This window comes from Condylura cristata, unplaced genomic scaffold (assembly GCF_000260355.1).
Source record: "Condylura cristata isolate star-nosed mole 26May11 unplaced genomic scaffold, ConCri1.0 scaffold00005, whole genome shotgun sequence".
NCBI lineage: Eukaryota > Metazoa > Chordata > Mammalia > Eulipotyphla > Talpidae > Condylura > Condylura cristata.
This window is the reverse complement of record NW_004567106.1, coordinates 8372687-8396223: the sequence shown is the minus strand read 5'-3', so window position 1 is coordinate 8396223 and position 23537 is coordinate 8372687. Positions and strand designations below refer to the sequence as shown.

At 32.2% G+C, this 23537-nt stretch overlaps 1 protein-coding gene across 1 annotated transcript in view; it reads right to left on the bottom strand.

Moving 5' to 3' along the window:
- The window catches only part of AKAP9 (A kinase (PRKA) anchor protein 9), a 126290-nt gene that overhangs the window by 66964 nt on the left and 35789 nt on the right, over positions 1–23537 (bottom strand). The window contains exons 10-18 of the mRNA XM_012720920.1: positions 21908–21987; positions 19725–19863; positions 18520–18605; positions 12360–12474; positions 11711–11909; positions 7628–7721; positions 6418–6510; positions 1499–1846; positions 144–368 (exon numbers count right to left, since the gene is read on the bottom strand). Coding sequence (XP_012576374.1) covers positions 144–368; positions 1499–1846; positions 6418–6510; positions 7628–7721; positions 11711–11909; positions 12360–12474; positions 18520–18605; positions 19725–19863; positions 21908–21987 — 1379 coding nt within the window. The remainder of the gene's footprint in view (positions 1–143; positions 369–1498; positions 1847–6417; positions 6511–7627; positions 7722–11710; positions 11910–12359; positions 12475–18519; positions 18606–19724; positions 19864–21907; positions 21988–23537) is intronic.

Here is a 23537-nt window from a genome sequence, read left to right as displayed (position 1 = left end):
AAGCCTCCTGTGCTGGTAGAGTCTGCTCCTGACAGTAAATATTTATGTTTATATTTACTTGTATTGTGGCAGTATTTTATAAAAGTTACAGAAAGAATACAGCTATTTTATTTGGGAGAAAGGAGAGTGCATAAATCCTGTACCTGGGCTAATTGTCTGTTCAGTCTCTTAATCTCTTCTTGTAACTGTTCTTGGTCTTCTCGCTGTCTCTCCATCTGACGCATGTGTGCCTGCCTTAACAATTCTGTTGCCTGCTGATGTTCTTGGTATTGTCGTACAAGTTCTTGCCTCATATCTTCCAACTGTTCTTCATTTAACATTAGTTGTCTAGAAGCATCCATGTTTGATTCCAAAATTTCATCACAGATCTAAAAGGGGAAAAAACCCAACGCCCTCAACAATGACACATTTCATGGAAAGCTGTCAGCATCAGTATTTTAAATAAGTATGAAAGCAATTCTATTAACTCCATGAAGTGCCAGATAGCATATTACCACTATCAAACTAAAACCTTTTTCAAAAGGCATTTTTAATTATAATTACAAATCAATGTTATCACATGCTATCCTCTAAAAGCAAAATAATTATCAGTTTGATGTTATCTAAATTTGAAAGAAGGAAAATAAAGATATTCATGATTCCTTCTACTCTAAATGAAGTTATAACTCCATATTTTTCATATTTTATGAGGGAAATATATATCAGCTGTAATATCAAACAAGGATACCTATATTTTAAAATTAAATGTATAAAACATGAGAAACTATCTTCTGATTTCTATTATGCATTGGTCATCACAGCACTACAGAGAAATACTTGATATGAAATAATCTTCAATATATTTTATTTGGAAATAAAGATTTTTCTATTCTATTCATTCATACTCTTAATATGTCTTTTATTTGAGTGTGTAAGTTTTCCTTAAAGAACTATTATTTCAAAGAATCACTCTGTCTGAACATTTGCTCATAAAAATTTTCATGAATATACCAGAAGTCTTGCACTTCATAGAGTTGACAATTTTATTTGAACATACCTATAAACAAGGTATAACTTTCCCTGAACATTAATAAAAAATTAAATTAGGTAGTTCTAAAAAAGCATTTATTATTTTTTATTAAAGGGACCACTGAGTAGAGAAATAATGCTTTAAATTATTTTCTTAATTAGATAGCTATTTCCTTGTGGTTTATTATTAAATTACTTATACATATCACTAGTTTGTAATATAATTATCATGAATTGATTGAAGCAAAATCAATGTAGGTTTAACTTATGAAATTTTACTATGCACAATGAACTTAAGATATATAAAAATACTATAATTTAGAACTGCTTAAATCATTTATTTATATGCCTAACAGAAGCAAAAAATTCATCATGTCAATCTTAAGTCTAGATTAGACTTGATACATTCCTTCTCCATTACTGCTGCTAAAATTTCAAAAGAGAAGGAAATCAATTCTGAAAGATTTTGTATTCAAGGAAGTATACTTACAGACTCTTTGGCTGTAAATGTTTTATCTTTGGAGAACATTTCTTCTGAAATAGTCATTGCATGTTCCTTTGATCCTAGTGTATCATCAAGATCATTATTATTTGACAACAAAACTTTATTTCCATCTTCTAATTCTTTACTAAGTGGTTTAAATTCTTCTTTAAATTTCATGTCTCTTGCTTCAGAAGTCTGAAAACCAACCTGACCCTGTGATAATTCATTTAAAAAATGTTGCTCTTGCTGACAGAGAGCATGTGCTTGTACTGATGATGTAGTATCTTCTTTTCCCTCAGACAGTCTAGAGAGCTCAGCTTGTTGAGCGAATGTTATACTCATTGACACAATGACCTTAAAAACAAAAAGGATTGTATCAGTAAATACATTTTTTCATTAGAAAAAGAAAGGGCTCATGGTTTTAAACTAAAAGAAATCCTATGATCAATAAAACAAGAAGATAAAGATTCTCTATTTTAAAGTGAATCTACAAGTATTCATTTTACCACCTGTTTGTTTAAATTTTAAGTTTCTTACAACAACAAAAAATATTCAATACTGGAATAAGAAAAAATAATAATCTTTAGATTTTTTTCTTTCATGAAAAGTTACTATTAACACTTTAATAAATATTTTCCAAATCTTTCTTTTCTCTACAGTAGATATGGATAAGAACAGCTTTAGATATGCTTTTCTTACAAATATGTAATCTCATTGTAAAATTATAATCTACTTTTATATTTTAATTATAACGTTCATATATATATACATATATATACATATATATACATATATATACTGAACACACTAGATAAGTATTTAGGGCAACAAATTTAAATGAACGTAAGTCACGTAAGTCGTTATCTGGCAACAAACAAGCTAAAATCACTTAATTTATTAAACTATTAGCATGAGAAAATCTGAAAGTTCCCAAGTTGTTGAAAAAAAATGTCTAGATTAAATGGAAATTTATAGACTACAGTTTAAATTAGTATTTAAAAGGAAACTTAGAACTTTAAATCTATATGTTAGAAGACTTTAGAAACTTGAAAAAAAGAGCTGAGTCAACTATATTAACATTTTTCAATTTCTTTCACTGCAACCATGATAAATGGATACATACAACAATAAAAAAATTTTATATTGTGGTCCAAAGTATACATAGGTCTATCTTGTGTGTGTTTATATATTTTAACCTTTCTATTAACATAGAAATTCTAGTATTAAACAGTAAATTAATCTTATTAGCTTTAAAATGAGTTACAATTCACAGTTTGAAAAACCTTGTCCTATATACAGCCTAATTTCCATATCTAGCTTTATCCTTGAACTGAGATTAATCTAACTAAGCACTCCCTCAAAATACATTTAATAAATGTTTTTCATTTAATAGGGTCAGGGATGAATTCTTAAGACTCCCACTCCTGTCCAAAAACTACTCCTTTGTGAACCTTTCCATTTGGTTAAAGGCCTCTAAGTAAATAGCATTTCATTCTTCCAGTTGCTTAGGTCAAATAAGCTGGATAATTGTTTGTTCTGAGGGCAAGTCCTTCCTCCCTTCTCTCTGTATGTTTTCTCTCTCTGTCTAGTTAAATATGCTGAGGCAATAATGTCATACCAGAGTTTCACAATATTTTCACCAAATTGGTCCCATGAATGTGGGAGTGACAGAAATGAACCAACTGTCCTCCCAATTCAGCAGAGCTAGCAGTTAGGCAAGTGGATGTGACAATTTTGCCAAGTCTCATGGCCATCTCTCAGAAAAATCTATTGGAACAATTATTGAGTTTTCTTATTTTCTTAAATCTCACTTTCTTAAAATGTGTTCACCCTGATATTTTTATTATTTACTCGCTCATTTCCCTCATGGTTCTTTTCTGTCATTTTTGAAAGAGGCCACCTTTAATAATCCTATTTTAAAAACAGCATCCTACTCCACATCAGTTTCCCAGTCTAATAATATTTTTGTTTGTCTATCTGTGGAAGCAAAGATTTTAATCTTTTTTTCTCTACTATACTCTTGACATTCCAAACACTGTCTGTCATTGAAATGTAAATTAATGTCCACTTATAGTAACAGTAAATCACAGACTGAATCTAATGTAATATCATGTGTCATGTGACTCATTACCCTTCTAGGCTTCTTCTATATTTTACATACACTGTGTTTTTAACTATGAAAAGCAAGCAGGTAGCTCCCCCATTACATGAAGACTGTGCAACACGCTACTGAAAGACCGCTGAGTTAATTAGGAAATCAAAGGAGAAATTGAAAAATACCATGAGATGAATAACAATGAAGACACAACTTTCCAAAACATATGGGATTTAGTATTATGAGGAAAGTATATAGCAAAAAGCAAGAAATAACCCAAAGAAACACCCACTTTGAGGACTAGAAAAAGAACAAAAAATCCAAGTCAGTAGAAGAAAGGCAGTAACAAAAATTAAAGCAGAAATAGATGAAAAAGATCAATGAAACCAAAAGCTGATTCTTCCAAAAAATAAATAAAAGCCAAACCTCTAGCAAGGCTCAAAAAAGAAAAAAAGGAAGAAAACCTGAATAAATAAGATTATAAATGAAAGAGGATAAATTACAACGCACACAGCAGAAACCCAGAGGATAATCAGAGAGTATTAAAAACATATCTAAAAATGCTCAACAATCTAGGGATGGACAAATAAATTCTTAGAACTATGCAATCACTCAAAGCTGAACAAAAAAGAAAAAGAAAATTTAAGCAAATCAATTATAAACAGTGAAACTGAAACAACCACCAAACCTTCCCCAAAACCAAAAGCAATGATGGTCCCACAAATGAGTTCTACTAAATATTCAATAATGAACTAATGCTTACACAACAAAAACTCCTTCAAAAAAATTGAAAAAGAAGTAACATTATTAAGTAACTTTTACAAGGCCAGCATTACACTAATACCAAAACCAGACAAAGACAACACAAAAAAATAAAACTAGAGACCAATCTCCACAATGAACATATGCAAAAATCTGCAATAAAATCTTAACAAATGTAATCCAACAATACATAAAAAGGATTATATACCATAACTAAGTAAGATTTATCCCAGGGATACATCAAGGATGTTCAACATCTACAAATCACTTAATGTAATCCACCTTATGTAAAAAAATAATTATCTCATCTCAATAGATGCTGAGAAAGCATTTGATGAAGTTCAACATTAATTTATGATAAAGGCCCAAGAAAACAGGATAAAGGGAGATAGCGTAACATTTTAAAACCACATTTCTTAACTTTTTTCAACAATCTATCTGAGGGGTAGTACAGGGTAGAAAAAATTTCATTAGTACTGGTGACTAATATTAGCAAATTATCCAAGTCAAGTTGGGCTTGAAAATGTTTTATATTGGAGCAAAGTGTCTTGTTTGCCTTTGGAACTTTTCACTGACCTGCATTAAGGTGCTCTATTGTTTATGTTGATGAATCAGATGAGAGCTTTACAAACTTATTTATGTCATATCAATAACACAGTAATAAGACTACTTTAAGAACATCGCTTTAAAAACTTTTCTATATATTAACTGTTGTAAAAAAAAACAACTTTACTATATATTAATTGATTTCCTAGGTACATTATATGCAATAAGTTCACTGAATCCTTCAAAGAATTATTATTATACCCTTTTAATGTATATAGAACCAAGACTCGAAAACTAAGTAAATTTCCTAAGATTAAAAGTCTAGCAAATGAAAAACATAGAGAGAATTAAAGCATGGATTATCCTTTACCAAACTGTACATCTTAACTGTTATACAGGATGGCATGTTCAAAAACCCCATTTAAACATATATGTAAAAATGAAGTGCAAGAGAAATCCTATACTTCTTTGCAGAACTAAATAATGTGAGCTACAGAAAAGTGACAGGGGTGACTTTTCATTTTGATGTCAAGTAATTAAATATTCAATTCAGATATTAAAGTGAGTAAGTCTTTATGGCAACATATTTACCACTGGTATTCTCATCAAGTTTATGTTTAAACTAAGTCCTTAGAACCAAATACAACATTGGGGGCTAAAATTGTGTTGTTATTACAATACACAACACAAACAAAAACAAAAACAAATTATAAACCAGAGATACCCTACAGGGGAGAGAGAAGAAGAGTGGTAGGAAGAAGAGAGGGAGAAATGTGGGGGACTGTGGTGGTGATGCAAGATGGGGGGAAGTAAACATTGTCTTTAAATGAACAACAATGTAAACAGATATATAAATCAATGAACTTAATAAAAAAATAAACTAACTCCTTATGCATTTCCTGTATATACTATCAGTCCATATCTTCTTTAAAATGTATATGCTTTATTGGAGCTGTTATGCATATATAGTTGAAATATTAAAAAACGAAAACAAGTAAGAAAACTGAGTATATTTTTGAAAGGAAATACAAATACAACAGAAATGAGATGAGCAAAATTCCCACTGGTAAATTTCACTAAGCCCAAGCTAAAGCTCAATGATAATTTTACCTTAGTATCTATAGTCACATTAACTACCTTGTTGGGAGGTACATGGAACATAGAAAAGACCAACCATGTTCTTTTTCAGTTTATGTCTTACCTCCCACCTTCCAGGAAGACCAAACTTCTTCAAAGATATAACTCACAAGGTAATAAATTTATAGACTTGTTTCAGCATGCTGAAATTTTCTAATTACTTTCTATTCTACATCAAGAGAGGAATATTATTCTCAAAGAATACTTCACAAAACATTCCACTTGAAGGAAACAGTGGTTGATATCAGTATGTGACAACTAAAAGATGAACTGTGTATGCAATGTTTAATAAAAAAGGGCCATTACTATTAGTAAAATCTATTTGTGTTCAAGATTCAGAAGGAATACAAACCATAATTACCTTCCAGGCAAACTATAAACTTACCTTAGCTACTTCTTCTTCTAATCGTTCTTGGTATTGTTTTTCCAGCAACTTAAACATACTTGTTTCCTGTTTCATTCCAAATTCACCAGAAAGCTAAATCAAAAAGCAAAATATGATATAATTATTTGCTAATTATACATCTCTTATTTTTAAAATTCTCTTAAATATGAAAAAAATCACTTAGAAAGGCTGAGTTAAGTAACTTCAGTCTCCTATTTAAAAGTAATTAATTCTAGTAAATAATCCTAATATATAATTCTATTAAATAATTAAGTTACTACTATGAATTTAACAGATGTAAAGTGAGAAATGCATTAACACATTTAATGCTATATCTTAAATACAATTAATAAGATGTATGTATTTCAGTAAAGTGTTAACAGAGGCAATCTTTGCTTACGAAATTAGAAGCAAATCACTCTGGTACTTATTAAAAGTACTGAACTTCCTACAAATAAAAATTTTTATATAATAGAAAAACATAAATGGGTTTTAAAAAGTAAATATGTGCTGTTTAGTTTTTATTTATTTAAGTATTTATCAATAATATGAATGTCATCTAAACAAATACTCCACATGGGATGAGTGTGGGAAAGTTAAGTACATGGCCAACTCTTTCCTCTACATGCCAAATGAGACAGGGCAAGGATCTTTATTTTCTGTAGGATTTAAGAACTAAAAATCTGCTAAATGAAGACTAGGGTTTTAGAGCTTTAATTCTGACTAAAGTAATCGCAAAACTGGAAAAGCATGAATTGAGAAATGGAACGTGGTATAGTTAGATGGCATGTAAAAATACGAGAGGCTTTTTATATTATCATAGTGCCTGTGCTGAACGAGGCCTCCTCTACTGTCGCCATCCTTAGGATCTTCGATTTTGAGAATTCCTAAACATTATTCTAAAGATAATCTGGTGCGTTTGCCCATGGTGGGAACAAATACCATGGGTCAGGTTTCTGAAGCAGATTTACCGCACAGTCCATATACATTATACAAACATGACAAATTTTAAACAAGAATGTACTGGCAGGGGGAGAATGACTCAAATTTAACTTTCTCTGTATTTTCATACGCCTAGATGCTCTTCTAGGTCTTTTGTATCAATTTCCTTACACTTACTTAGCAACTACTAGATAATCACTATAAATCACAGATATAAAATGATAGCAAAAAAAAATCAGTGTTAAAATATAGCTTAAAGATGTAATACCTCTAGTGTACCATCAATATTCTGCTGTACACAACTTCCAGGGTATATTTTCTGTACTTCCGATTCAGTAATTACCATTGAATCAATGGAGAAACTAAATACAAATTCAAAGAGAGAGAAGAATTAGAATAGACAGATCACTAATGCTCCAAATCTGTAGCAAGTCTAGTATGTGCATTGGCCCAAGGGGAACAAAAATGACATGTTAAGGGTAATAGATCTGTAACTCAAATCATACTTTTGATAATATTCCACTTAAAAGTAATATAATTGAGTGACACAATGTTTTAACAGATCACCATTGAATTTTATGACATTTAATGAAGACCACCACAAATGTATGACAAGGAAGTTTTTATAGGTATTCATATTTTATAAGCTTCTATGAAGTTACTGAATAAAAAATGTTTGAAATATTTCACTTATTAGTATAAGGGGTTAAGTCTCAGCACTATGAAGCTATCAGCATCCACATGACATAGCAGACCTCTCTGTCTTGCCAGCTGCTCCCCTCAGCAGTGTATTTCTGTCAATCATCCTGTTCTGCTCCCCACTCCATCTCTGGTGAATCCTCTCACACCTGCACCCACTCCTCTAGCCTACACCCCAGCTCTTTGTATGCATAAATAAATCTTTGGGAAAAAAAAGATTTACATATATACACATATACAGAAAAAAAATCTGGAAGAGCACACATCAAAAGTAACAATAATTACACTAGTAGAACTAGTGGTAGTAAAAAGATAATGGCTTTTAACGCATGGCAGCTAGTCACATCTGGACTTTCTTTAAATCTATATAAATATTTATATCTACATTCTATATCGATACAAGTATTCATTATCTTGTAAAAAAGTTTTTCTTAAAGTACTTAACTTAGGTCATAAATATTAAGTAAGGTTACTATTAAGGAACCAAGGGGAAAGAATGAAAGACACAAATTAGAATTTTCTTTTTTGACTAATTTAATTTCTCACTTCCATTTTAACATGTATTTATGCTGCCTTCTTCATTCCACCCTCTGCTTTTACATTTTCTCTTCTTTCTTTCTCCTGTTCTGTTTAAACTTTCATTCTGCCCTAAACTGGGCAGACAGATGTCATTTCTTCATTTCATAACTTTAACAATTGACAGACCAGTGGTAGACATCTGGTTGTTTCCTTATGTTCACTGCTTGGTAGAATTACAAACAGATACATAAAGATCCTTTTGAAAATGTTGGCACACATTTGAAAATGTTTCTATGTAATAAAATCTTGCAAATAATTTTGAGTTTAATATTTAAAATTTCAATATGGTGACATCACAAAATTTACATTAATTTTACTCACATAATAGTATCATTAAGTATGTTCTCAAAATCTCAGCAACATAATGATCATAATACTAATCATAATAATTTTAAAACTTTGTTAGACAATAGATGCCTGTGTTTTTAAGTGTATCATTACAGGTCTTTTTCAAATTCTTTTGACCGTTTAAGGTTTCTTCTACTGTGAATTCCCTATTCATGTTCTATATTTAGTTAAATGATTCTAAAAAAACTTACTCCCCTTATGTGTCTTTTCTGCCCTTTCCTGATTCTTCTTTTCATCATTTTTTGTTTCCTCACTGCTTTTCACATATACTATAGCTTCTTGTCTTGATTCTTATTTTTATAGCCTACGTTACTTACCCAGTCATTAAGACCCAGAGTTCAAAAGCTCTTAGTCCACAATGACAACACTCTAACTTCACAGCATTGTAAAGTGTTTACCCCAAATTAAAAAATGTGGCCACAACTTAACTCCCCTCTTATAATTACGGTTTTATTCCTCACCTTTCTTATTTTTCTATTTATATGAATGAACCATCATTCTCCATATTCTCTAAATTCAAACAACAGAGGATCATTTTGATTTTTTCCACTGCTTTGTACCCAATATTCCTCCCATCCCAGTATTTCATATTCATCCCTTTATTTTTGTTATCCCTGAACCACTTTGATAAGTAACATAACAGAAATGTACAGTTACATACAAAGTAAAATACCGCACTAACAGATCTTAAATTTCAGCACCTTCGTTATCTCACCATTTTACATTCCCAACTACAACTTTTAAAAAAATCACTATTTTGCCCCACCCCTCCCCCCTTCTGGTAGCACAGCATTAAGATCTAAAGCTACTTAAGCATGAGTTCAATCCTGCCACAGAGGTGATCCACATGGTGTGGCAGGCCTCTCCTGGCCTACCTGCTGCTCCCCTCAGTAGTGTACTTCATTAGTCGGCCTGTTCTGCTCCCCACTCTGTCTCTGGTGAATCCTCTCACCGCCCCTGCACCTCCAGCCTGAACCCCAGTTCTGTATAAATAAAATAAGTAAATAAATAAATCTTCTTAAAAAAATTGTTATTTTGTGAATCATTATTACTTCAATGACTAGACTGATGTCAGTTTAGAAAGAGGGCCATTTTAGATATATATCACATACATACATATACACACACACACTCACTTATATACATGTGCATGTGCGCACGCTCACACACACACATTTTCTACATAGCATCTAACCAAGACTCTTCCCAGTCATTGTTCCATTTAATTCTTATAATCCTAAGGGTAAAGAGAAAATGGTTTTAACTGAAAAGTTTTGTCAACACATTTCCTCATTTTTATTGTCCTTAACATTATCTAGAGGTGTTCAAATAAAATGCCTAAGATTATATAATCAGTAAAAAATCAATCAGGGGTCAAATGTGGGTTTGTCTACTCTAAAGCCAGACCATTATCTTTCCAGTATCACATTATATCCCTAAGATATGTTTCTAATATGAAGCCACTGAATATTTATTACTTAAACTCTATTTGTCTTAAACTAGTTCAAGTCGACCTCAGGCAAACAATATATGCTTTACTCAAAACTTTCTACAATTGTGTTTAAAAAAATGTAATGACATTTTCAAGAAATAACTGATTCATGACTAATAGGAGTGAGCATGGTGGTTAGTAAACCTCTTTTGGAGCAGAGGAAAAAATGGTTTTAACTGAGAAGTTTTGTCAACACATTTCCATTAAGTATTATAGACCATCTGAGAGATGTGGTGAGCTGACAGGAGCGGCAAAGTAATACTCCGTGTCAAGAAAACTCTCCTTCATGCTTTAGAGGAAAGGCAATACTAATTAAAGAACTAGTAGCTTGTTATTAAAGAGTTCCAGTAATACAGATGAGACCTGATGATGTCAGGGAAGGGAGAGTGATGGTAAGAAGTGGCTTGATTCAAATATAGTTTAAAGGTAGAGGTTACAGGATTTTTTTACTGATTAGACGTGAATTAAGAGAAAAAGAGAGTTACCATAAATGGAAAAGGATGCAGAAGGAGCAAATTTTGAGGGGAAGATCCAGATTCTATGATGGACAGAATAAACGTGAACATAATAGACAATAAACTAGAGGAAGTTCAGCCAAAACTAAAATGATCTTATATTCTTTGTGTAATCCCCACTCAGAGCAGTAAAGACTAGGTCTAGAACAACAAATATAGGCATACTGCCTGATTTATTTAGCCTAACCACAACTAGCACTCTTATAAAGTTGCAAATAAATATTCCAAGTAATAAAATGTCTTTGATTTATACCAGCATTTACCCATATTTAAAAGATAAAGAGCAATGCTCTTTTTTCAACACTTTATGTATACATTGTTAGTGTATTACTTTTATTTATGCATACGGAACTGGGGTACAGGTTAGAGGTGCAGGGGTGATGAGAGGATTCACCAGAGAGAGTGGGGAGCAGAACAGGCTGAATGACAGAGTACACTGCTGAGAAGAGCAGCAAGAGGTCAGGAGAGGTCTGCCATGCCATGTGGGATCCCCTCCAGGGCAGGGATCAAACTCATGCTGAAGTGGCTTTTAGCTCCCTAATGCTGTACTTTAACCTGCTGCGCCACCAAGGATGGACCAACTTTTCTGTTTTAATAATACTATGTCTCACCTCTTTCAAGCAATTTTACTAAAGTCATATATTTTTCCCTTTCGACAAGCATACTATGATAGTTACTAGGCTACAAATATTGGAAGAAATTATTAAGAGAAGGATACCTTGACTGAACTGTGGATTCACTAAGAGTTTGAAGCCTTTCCTGCAAACAGTCGATCTCTGCCCCATAATTTTCTTTAGTTTCTTTCAGTTGTTGCTCCAAGGAAAATACAGAGCCTTCTAGTTCTTGAACTTGTCCTTGAAGATCTTTAATTGTTTTGATTGCTTGCAGGGAAGATAACTTTCTCTTCTGATTGTCATCTAAATTATATAAGTAGAAGAGTGCTTAATCCATACAAAATTTCTTAATGAAAAACCATAATAATTTTTTTGTGTGAAGAGAACATTCTTTAAAAAAATACTTTTGTTAATAACAAATCAAGTTTCAATTTAAACTCCTTTTGACAAATGTTGATAAGAAAACACGATTAGTATTACTAAAATAATTTATTATTTAAAATAATTTCTTATAGCCTAAATCCCTAATGCTATCTAGCATGTCTTTAAATTGAAAACAACTTGATCAAAGAACTAGGAAGGGACCAAAAAGTTGAGTAGTTCTGAGCTTCACTATAAGGATAAAGAACTGAGAACACAGAGATTACAAAAAATACCCACGGTAACCAGGGTGCCTCAAATTTTAAAGCAAGAAAAAAAAATTACTGGATATTTGACTTAAAACCACCACACTGAGGTATAGTCAGAACTTACCAATGCCTTGCAAATTTGTCATCTGAGAACAGGCTGAGATAAAGTCTGTTTCCTCTTTTAGTAGGCTTTCTTCTGCAGGTTCCAGTTTTACATCATCTGTCTGTTGTCCTTGAATCTATGAATCATAAGAGAAAAGCAGTGACATAAACATATGATCCAGTATTAAAAAACTGTATTAAAGCAACCTTCCATTTAAAAAGTTTTCTTCAAATGACCTAACGCTCTGATATACCGATACAAACATTTTTTTCTATGTCCAACTTATCTGGTATGTTCTTCTGACAGATTCAATCCCTTCATATCACTGAAAATGCTATTAGTGAATATAAGGTTCTTTCCTATGCAGAAGTTCAAATTTCTACAAAATAGGCATTGCACAGATTTTTGCTATCAAACACAATATTTATAACTTGATATTTAAAATTTCTTTGCATACATAACAAATTTTGTATTATCAGTACTTGATAATGCAATTGTTATTCATCTCTGGATATAATCAATGTGTAATTGATAAGTGGTATTCTGCTCTTTAAACAAAAGGAAAGAAAACAGATAAGTCTTAGTTTATTTCCTTAACTATTAAAATGAGGCAGCAGTAAGTCAGATGTATATGTATAATAAGTTAATCATTCACCAAAATTTTTTATGGTAATTTATTTCTATATTTTCACTTAATTCATCTGGCAAACATTTATTATGGAAAAATGTGTGAAACACTATGCTAAAAGGAAAAGAAAAAGTAGAAACTCCATGAGACATAAGATGAAACAAATAATTTTAACAAAATGAAAAATGTTATATTGCATGCAAATTTTTACAAGGAGCTATGAGAACATGGAAGAAAGAGATCTGATTAAGCACTAAAAAGAACAGAATAAGGGGAGTAAGCATAAGTCTGTAAAAGATGTTAAGTGAACAAAGGGACAAATGTCTAAAAAAAAATGTCTAGGAAAAAAAATGACCAGGAAAATAGGAAAAGAAGACAACCAAAGTAAGTTACAGTTCAACCCAATGGAGGAACAAGCAGGAACATACCACACAGATTGATGGGGGATGGGCAGTAGTAGGCAAAAAGAACAGCATACAAAAAGTACGTAACTGTGAAAATATCAATGTGCAGAAGGAGTTAACATATCAATTGTGAAACTGCCTATCTTCAGAATGGCCTGATTACAAGTTTGGTATACTGGAACTTAGCTGATAGACAATAATATAAAATTTTCTCTAAATGATTAAAAGTATATTGTTGCTAGACTATGATAATTATCATATTTATGCTTGACATTTGCTTTCCTTATGGAAGTCCAGATATGGGTAGATGCTATTCAAGAGGGTACCTTGAATACCTTGATTAATACTTGATTAAAAAAAAATTACTGAATTCTCAGCCTCAGGTAAGCTTACCTAGTAGACAATATTTTACATACACTGTCACAACTATTGCTAGAAATTGGCTATGTAGGAGTCTTTTGTAGTTTCATGCAAATTTTTTTTAAAAGATTTATTTATTTATTCGTATAGAACTGGGGTACAGGCCAGAGATGCGGCAGGTGAGAGGATTCACCAGAGACAGAGCGGGGAGCAGAACAGGCAGATTGACGAAGTACACTGCTGAGGGGAGCAGCCGGCGGGTCAAGAGAGGTCTGCCTCCCCATGTGGATCTCCTCCAGGGCAGGCGGGGATCAAACTCATGTGGAAGTGGCTCAAGCTTCTTTGTGCTGTGCTTTAATCCGCTGCGCCACCAGGGAGGGCCAGTTTCATACAAATTTTAATGTCTATTCTATTTTGTTGAAGAAGGCTATTAGAATTTTGACAGGGACTGTAATGAATCTACATATAAGATGATCATTTTAACAATCTTAATTCTTCTAGACCATGAGTAGGGAATGTATTTCCATTTGACTTTTTTTTTTAATGCTTATAGTTTCCATTGTAGAGGTCTTTAACCTCTTTTCTTATGCTTATTCCTAGATAATTCCTTTTGATATGACTGTAAATGGGATTGCTTTGATTTTTTTTTTCTTCTTGTTCGATTTTTGCACAAAGATAACAGATTTATTTTCAAGCCTGCCACTTCACTGTTATGATTTATTGTTTCATAGTTGAGCATATGATTTTTCTTATTTTCAAGCCTGCCACTTCACTGTTATGATTTATTGTTTCATAGTTGAGCATATGATTTTTCTTTTCTTTTGCTGATGTGGTTTATTATATTAATTGATTTGCAAATTTTGAACTATACTTGGCATCCCTGGAATAAATCCCACTTGTGACAGTCCTTCTCTTATTTAAACACTTTAATTAAAATGTTCATATTCCATTAATTAATTTAATGACTTCATTAATGTTTTGTATTGCTTTATTGCCAGGACACGGAACAACCAAGCATATAATAAGCAAAAATTTTACTGTCTGGATATCAGAATAAAACAAGGCATATATCTACCTACCTACAGATAGGTATCTTTCATTTCTTTTATTTTTAAGATTTATTTATTTATGTATAGAAGAACTGGGCTATAGGGCCCTCCCTGGTGGCACATCGGGTTAAAGCACAACACTAAGAAGCTATCAGAAGCCAGTGACATAAGTTTGATTCTCAGCCAGGGAGGTGACACACATGGTGCCTCAGACCTCTCCTGTCGTGCCTGCTGCTCCACTTATCAGTGTATTTCAGTTAATCTCTCTGTTCTGCTCCCTACAGTGTCTCAGTGTCTCTGTGGATCCTCTCATCTCCTGCACCTCTGGCCTGTATCCCAGGTCTTGCATGCAAAAAAGTAAAAAGAAAAAACAAATGGGCTATAGGTGAGGTGTGGGGCACAAGAGGATTCACAGAGACAGAGTGGGGAATGGAACAGATGGATCTACTGAAATATAATGCTAAGATGAGCAAAAGGTGAGACAGGAGAGGACTGTTGTGGCATATGTGGGTAGGCTTCCTGGCATGGGATTGAGCTCAGGCTGCCCTGGTGATAGCATAATAGCATTGAGACTTAGGCCCCTCCTGGTGGCAGGGAGCAAAGGGCCTTCTTCCACCTCTTTTGTATCACCTATAGAGTATACTACAATATGACAAAAGATCAGTGGTTAGGGGAGATAACTCTCTACAATAATCTCCAAGTTCCTGGTTGAATGTAATTCTTCAAATTGAGAAGAAAAAGCTGTTTTATTGAGAAGAAATTAATAAATTCCAATTTCAAAATGTCAACTGAGACAGATCTATTCAATTCTCTGTTTGGTAGAGAGAGGTAATGAGATACCTGAGTCTGCAATTCAGGAATCAGGACTGACCATAACATGGAGATCTGGAATCCATAAGATGAGAGCAGAATATAGCATAAGAGAAACAAGCACAGTAGGAAAAACAAACAATGAAGACTTACAAAAAAAACTACAGAATCAAAGTCACAGAAGCTAAAAGAAGAAAATATTCTAAGAAAGCGGCAAATAAACTTTATAGAATTTAAACTTTGTAAAGTTTAAAAGAAAACTAGTTCTACATACACTAAGCATGTATTATACCTGAGGTTGCAAAGTAGATATGTGACTTTATTTCTTTTGGAACTAAATTCCTCCCCGCCCCGGTTGTTTCCAACTTAAAAATATTATCTTTAATACTCGCCAACATTTTTAAAAGCAAAATACCTCACAAAAAAGCCGAGAAATTGAAAGAAATTAGCACGATTTGACTCCATTCTAACATATGGCAACAATGGGTTGTAACTGAGCTACCTCTGAATGACACATATTTACTACAAGTTTCACTTTTTCCGTTTTCACCTGCCTCTTTTTACTAAATTTATGATCTAAGTTCAGGTTATTTATCTTTGTGATCTCTGGCATAGATCTCCATGTGATCTCCTTCCTCCTTTCCACTGCTCAATAAAATGATAAAAGAAGAATCTTTAAAAGGTATAAATCCATAACAAACAAACAAACAAAAAGAAAAGAAACCAACAAAGATTTCAAGCAGCTCTGGAAAACAGAGGAGGTGGAAGAGCACTGATTTGGCAAAGAAGAGGAAGCAGGAGCTTAAAACACACATGAAGGGAACCACAGTTACAGGAGATAGTTGACTTATTTAGCACACCCTACAAACTCCCCAGACTCAGAGAAAGTTCCTAACAGCAGGAAGAAAACAAATACACTGATCTTTAATTAATCATAGAACAGTGCTTTCTTATGACTTAGCCAACAAAAGTCTAGTAGCAGATAAAATTCTTCTGAAAATTTAAAAATTGAGTGGGGAGAAATAATGAGCCAATGTAATTGTTTATGTTCAAGTGAAATTTCCCACATAGTGGCAGTGTGTCTCTCATTAAAGCAAACTGTTCTCTATTCACAATACTAAAAGAGGCCAAATGTCAAACATCACCGTATATTATTTGTCTACTGTAAAATTCCTATATTTTTAAATAATTTCACCTATTTATTACCATAAGAAAAAAAGCAATATATTTTAAAAAGAATGAAAACAAGCAAGGTATGAAAGCAGAAAGGAAATTTAGTAATTAAGAATTCACTGATGACTCTGCCAAAAAAAGTTCAGTGATGTTTAAGTAGGGAGCTGTTTACAGGGGATAAAAAAAAGCAGATGAGAAGATGGGGAATTCTGGCTGCTGTTTATTATTTCAAAGAATGTGACAAAGAAGGGTAAAGTGAACCAAGAGAAAAGAGATATCACAATGATGGAAGACTGTTAACCTTCTATACAGGAGAGACATGAGGAATGAGAAAGGAGAAAGGGCAGAAATAGAGAAAAACAGAATGAAGTTGAAAACACAGGTGGAAGGACAGGATTATCAATCTTAGAAAAGGTGAAAAAGAATAACAGCATAAAAAATAAAATAACCTTGGTTATAAAAAAATACAACTTCCTCTGAGGCAAAAGGAAAATAAATTAGGGTATTCACAGCTATCAAGAAGTACATATAGCCTACAGGTATTCTGATGAGAAAAAAAAACCCAAAAAACTGATAGTGCTGATACCAGCAGATAGAGAGGGCCATCTGAAGAAAACAGCAGAATAGAAGTAGAACAAATGACAGGAAGAAAGATGTAAAGATGGAGGATGTCTACAGGAGGTTATTGAGGATAAATGACCACATAAAACAATTCTTAACTGAACCTGAAAATGATTATGTATTGTAACTAAGCCGCAGCATCAAATAATTTCCTTAGCAGCCCTATGAAATTCAAGTATGAGTAGAGAAAAAGAATCTCTGGAGGTAGGATAAGAGTACCAGGAAAAAAACAAAAACAAAAACAACAATTATTCCTGTCTGTTGAAGATATTCATAAGAAAAATGGTACAATCATTCTGAATGGGGTTCAACATTTTGCTGTGATTAGAAATAATTAAGTAGTAAAAATAAGGAAATGTAAAGTTAAGCATAGTGCTTACCTATTCGTTTGCCATTTTACATAGTTATCTGTAATACTGGAGTAGGTTTACAGATTTCATGAAAGGATAACTAAAGTTATGCTTAAAAGGACCAAGAGAAAGGGAGAAAGGTGTGTACAGGAGTAAGGAAGGGGAAAAAGAAGGGTGAGAGGAAGAGGCTATAACTTTCACTGGTTACCTGTCAGATTTTTTTTTTTTAATTTCCCAAACATTTTAACAGAACATCAAAAAATCACCTAACTGAACAGAGTTCGATTTAGATTTTTGTCTGCTACAACAATGAGCATTTAGAACACTTATCTTTGCTAATATAAGCTAAGTTAATTTTTTACATAATTACTAAATTATACCATGTTATCTATAATATCTTTACTAACTTATATACAAATTAAAAAGAACTACTGCTTGAAAATGAATAAGGCATATACAACACTGTGAATGAAACTAATGAGACTAGATTCTAAACAAACTAATCACTACTTTTCTATGTAACATAACCATTGTTTTTTAAAATGTCATACATTAAATTAAACTGTTTCACAAAGTTTACAATTTGATTTTTCACCTATTTTACTATATAGCATGGTTTCAAAATTCCCCAGAGTTGAAATTTTCATCTTACTGATATGATAAATGTCACATGTCTCTAATCTCTTTATTTTCATTTGCTTTAGAAATTCTTGCTTATTGAAGATACTTATAAACAGCAACTAATACAATAAATATAAACATTATATATATTTCCATTTCACTGACCTTACTTAACCTTGTCTGAAGTACCAACAGTTTGTTGTATTCTTCTGTTACTCTGGTGAGAAGGGTTTGCATATTTTCTTGGAAGTCTAGATGGTAAAAAATAATTTCACCCCACAGTAAAAGTACCCTTCTTCAAAATTTATTAATTTTTAATGACTTTAGAAAATCACATGTTAGTAGTAAACTTCGTATATTAAGTAAACAAAAATTTTAGTCTCAATGTGAAAATCAACAAGATAACTTGACACTGTATATTAAAATATGGTCATTTCTTTTAATATTCCCCAACTTATACACATTTTTTTCAGTACTTATACAAATGGGCAGAAGTTGGGAACAGTTTATTTGTGAAGAGATACCAAAAAACTGAGGTTGAAATTTGTTAAAAATAAACTAATATTTCTATTAAGATAAATAATTGTCAGGAAGATGTGGTATATATACAGAATGGAATACTATTCAGTAATCAGAAAAGATAAGTTTATGTCATTTGCTGCAACATGGATGGAGCTAGAAAGGATTATGCTGAGTGAAGTAAGCCAGAAGAAAAAAGAAAAATATTAGATGATTTCATTTATAGGAGAAATATAGAACCAAATAAGGGAGTAGGAAAAAATATATTAACAATCAAAATAATTTTTTTTTAATTAACAGGCAGCTATAAATCAGGAACATTCTTTAAGGAAGGGGGAGGCAGAGGAATCAAAACGGGAGGGAAGAGTACAAAGGACTATGTTTATGGTTTATGGGTAAACAAGTGGTGGAAATTTTATGGTGACTACACCTGAGAGAAGAAAGTATACATTGTAAAATAATGAACAATGATGTAAAACACACACACACACACACACACACACAAATTATATAAATTTTTTAAAGTAAAAATAATTCTTATTCTCTTAAAAATTTAGCCACTGAATAAACTTACTAAGTAAATGTATGAATTTTTAAAGGTTTGTATCTATAGTATAAAATTAAGAAAAGAGCAATAATGAAGGAAAAGTTTGGAGTAGAAGACTAGAGGAAAATGAGACGGGAAACAGTTTTAATTCTCTTTACATGACAATTACAAATAAAAATGTTTGTTAAGTATAAGACTTTAGTCATAAAGAAAGACAATTAGGTTGCTTAAACCATGAATAATATCATCAGTTGATTAAAAAAATTAAATGTTCTCTTCAGTAGCAGGGTAAGCTTTTCATTACCTTGAATTTCATCTCTATAATCTTGTAATTCTAGCTCTTGATTTTCAGAAATGTGAACACCAGAAATCTCTTTCTCTTCTAGATTTACTTCACATTCTAAAGCAGACGTATAGTGCTCACCAAGGATACTGCAAACAGTCTGTTAACAACAAAATTAGATATTTTGTGGAACTGAAATTTTAATTTCTGTATCTAAAAGATCATTAATCATTATTTTCTTATATGCAAAGACAGCCAAAACAGCACAGAAAAATCAGTAAGAAAACACACTTACAAACAACAAATCAGTATGGGGAAGAAAAATAAAGTCTAAATCTTTCACTCCCTGTAAACAGGATATGAAATTCTTCTAACATCAGGAAAATATGGATAATCTTCACTGCACAAAACTGTAATTCTTTTGCTTCTCTCTAATAATGAATCTATCTGGTATTTCATCTACAACTTTCTTGGATCCTATTCTGATGTTATCTCTGTAATATCAACTAGCCTTGAAAAATATAACAGAAGACAAAGACAGAGGTTCAAAAATTATAATGACTAGTAAAAAGACCATAGAAAATATATCAACAAGTAGGAAAAGTATATTCATACTTCATCAGCAGTTTAACTGTCACTGCAAACCTTTCAAATTTGCCCAATGTTTTAATAGAGAAATATCAGAAAGTATCCCAAATACTGAGGTTTCACCCCCCAACAATATTTATCTTTGCTAAAATATACTGTTTCTATTTTCTGACATAGTTAATAAATTGTACTATACCATATGTATTCTCTTAGCCAGATTTCTATGGACCCATTTCTAAAATACATAAATTTTCAGGGGTTATATACACACTAATTTTTAATACTTGATATAATATTCTGGTTTTTCTCTTGAACAACAATTTTATCATCATTTAAAAACAAGACATGCTTCATAATCATTTGGTAAGCATTCTAAGTAAGTTTCACTTTTGCCCCTCAGATAGCTATAAATAACAATCATCAACTTCTAGAATTAACCATAATTGCTTACTGCACTTTTTCTTATAACATGCTAAAAAGTTACTATCAATTAATGAGTTTATTATATTTTCAGCATAGTCCCTAAGATGAAATTTTATAACATTAGAGTTGGCAGAAACTTTAATTATTGATCATCCAATTTACAGATGAAGAGACTCTGAAAGATGAAGTAACTAACTAGTCCTGTCAGCATCAAAGGTTAATGACAAAACTACATCACATGACAAAACTCCAGAGGACCCCTCCATTATAATAAGTTGATTCATATTTCAATTTGAGGTAAGAGGTCAGATAAAGTCATTATTATAAGAAAAAAATATAAATTCAGTTTATAAATGAATTGTTGTGACTTGGATTCATATTTGCTAACTACCACCAGAATATATGAAAGAACAATCCCTGAACCCTTGAGCAGAGGGTGGAGCTGGAGGCTTCAGAGTAGCTGAATGAATAACAGCCTTCAACATAGGTCTTTATCTTTTTTCTTTGAATTACTGTTTTCTGAACTATTTACAGGTAATCAGGATCAGTAAAGGCAGCTTTCTCTTTCACCTCCTACTTAACACCACTCTTTTCTCACTTTAATTCACAAATACACAAGTTAGGATGGAGATGAGAAACACAGTAGACAAATAGATTAAATATCCAGCTATTTCATATGCAGAAAAATAATTTATACATTACCTTGTTTCAAAAATATTAATATTTAGTTATATTACTTTTTTTTTTAAGAAAATGATTACAGATAAAATTTTGTGTTAAGTATTGCTTACCCATTTCATTCACCAATCTGTTCAGAGGTGACTATTCTACCATGCATATGTTTATGTTTTTTCCTTTTTGAGATTTACTGCTAGAATAATCACCACTGAGCAGAGATGGAAAAGGCAGGGAAGGGGAAAAGACTTGCTTGACATTCTATTAGGCCACTGATTTCTTATTAGCTATATCATTCTTTTCAACTAAGATAATTTATCTGAATTTCTTTTTTTCAAACAGAGTAACAGGAAAAACTTCAACTTCTTATTTTAATTCTAAAAACAAGAATACTTTTCAAGACCAGTTTTGAAATAAGAGAGTAGGCAACACTAAGTTGAATGATTCTGCTTATCAAATAAGCACTCACTTATATTTAACATTTCCTGTTTACAAATATTTGTTAACTAATATCTTACCTGTGTAAAATAAGAACATTCTTCAGATACTACTTTGCGAAGTTTTCCAATGAGCATTTGTAAAGGCTTAACTTCAAGACCTAAGAGAACAGATATTGCATTAAGACATTCAATTTAAATACTAAAGTACTATCATTATACTAAACCTATATATTAAAAATGTCATTGAATAAGATTAGTATTAATTTCATATTTCACTCAAGGTTATTTTATATGCTCAATACTAACATTCTCAGAAAATTAGTTAAGACTTTCAATTTTTATCCTACAAAATGGTGTTAAAACAGTGATTTTCTACTATGTCCAAGAGCAATTCTATGGGACTAACTTAAGAACCATCTTATTACCAAATGGGATGTGTCAAAAGTGAAGGCCTACAGTTGCCTGGATCAGAAAACCAATAAATTGAGTGATCAAAAATATTAAAGATAAAAATTAACAGCAACTAGCATGATTTATAATAGCTGATATGGAAACATTCTAAATGCCACTAAACAAATCATGCCATTTGCAGTAACATGAATGGACTTGGAAGGAATTACGCTGAAAAATAAATCAGAAGTAAAAAGATAAATATGAGATGGCTTCCTTAACTCAGATTTTATATAGATATATAGATATCTATAGAGAGAGAGAGACAGAGAGAGAAAAAGATCAAAGGATCAACAAAAAGACAAAACACTGCAAGTTGACCATAAATTTGAGGCATACGGCAAGGGGATGTGGGGGTAAGGGTCAAAACAGGGAAGCAAGAGACTGCACAGATGGATCCAATGCTATGATGGGAGGAGAACTACTATACCTGGGGGGGGGAGGGGAGGAGAAATAAAATACGGTCCAAAAACCAACAAGGAAAAAATTAATTTAATAAATAAAGCAAAATAAAAATTAACAACAACTAGTCTGTACTTAAGGTTCCTTAAATGTTGTTCCCCATCAGCCAGCTTAGTGTTTTTCTCAGTCTACAGTCTACCAGGACATCTCATTCTTGTGCTTGGCTTCAAATGATTTGTTGATTTTCATATCTTGAGTCTAAACCTCTCTTGAGCTTCAAACATCTTTTCAAAATAATTATTTTTTAACACTGTATATTCCAAACTGACTTCATTATTTCCATCACAAATCTACCCACTATCTTTATGACTAGAGTCACCCTCAACCAGTTGTCCAAGCTTGAAATTTCGGGAACATTCTCAATTTTTACTTTTCCTGTGAATATTAATTATAGACTATAGTCTAACATTGTCTTGAGCTTTCCTTTTTATCCTCAATTACATTTAGTTCAACATCTTACTGTTTATCAGAATTACTGCCAAAGTTGTTTAATTGGATTTATCACTAATCTCACCTCTCCTAATTTGTACCAATGATGTAATCTTAAAATAAAAAACTTACTATGTTATTCTCACTATTGAAAATCCTGCATATCTTAAATGTGGGGGCTGTGGTGATGATGCACTGGCAAACTGGGGGAGAGAAGAAGTAAACATTGTTTTAAAATGAACAACAGGCCCTCCCTGGTGGTGCAGCGGATTAAAGCACAGCACTAAGAAGCTAAAAGCCACTTCCGCATGAGTTTGATTCCCGCCTGCCCCGGAGATGACCACATGGCGTGGCAGACCTCTCCTGA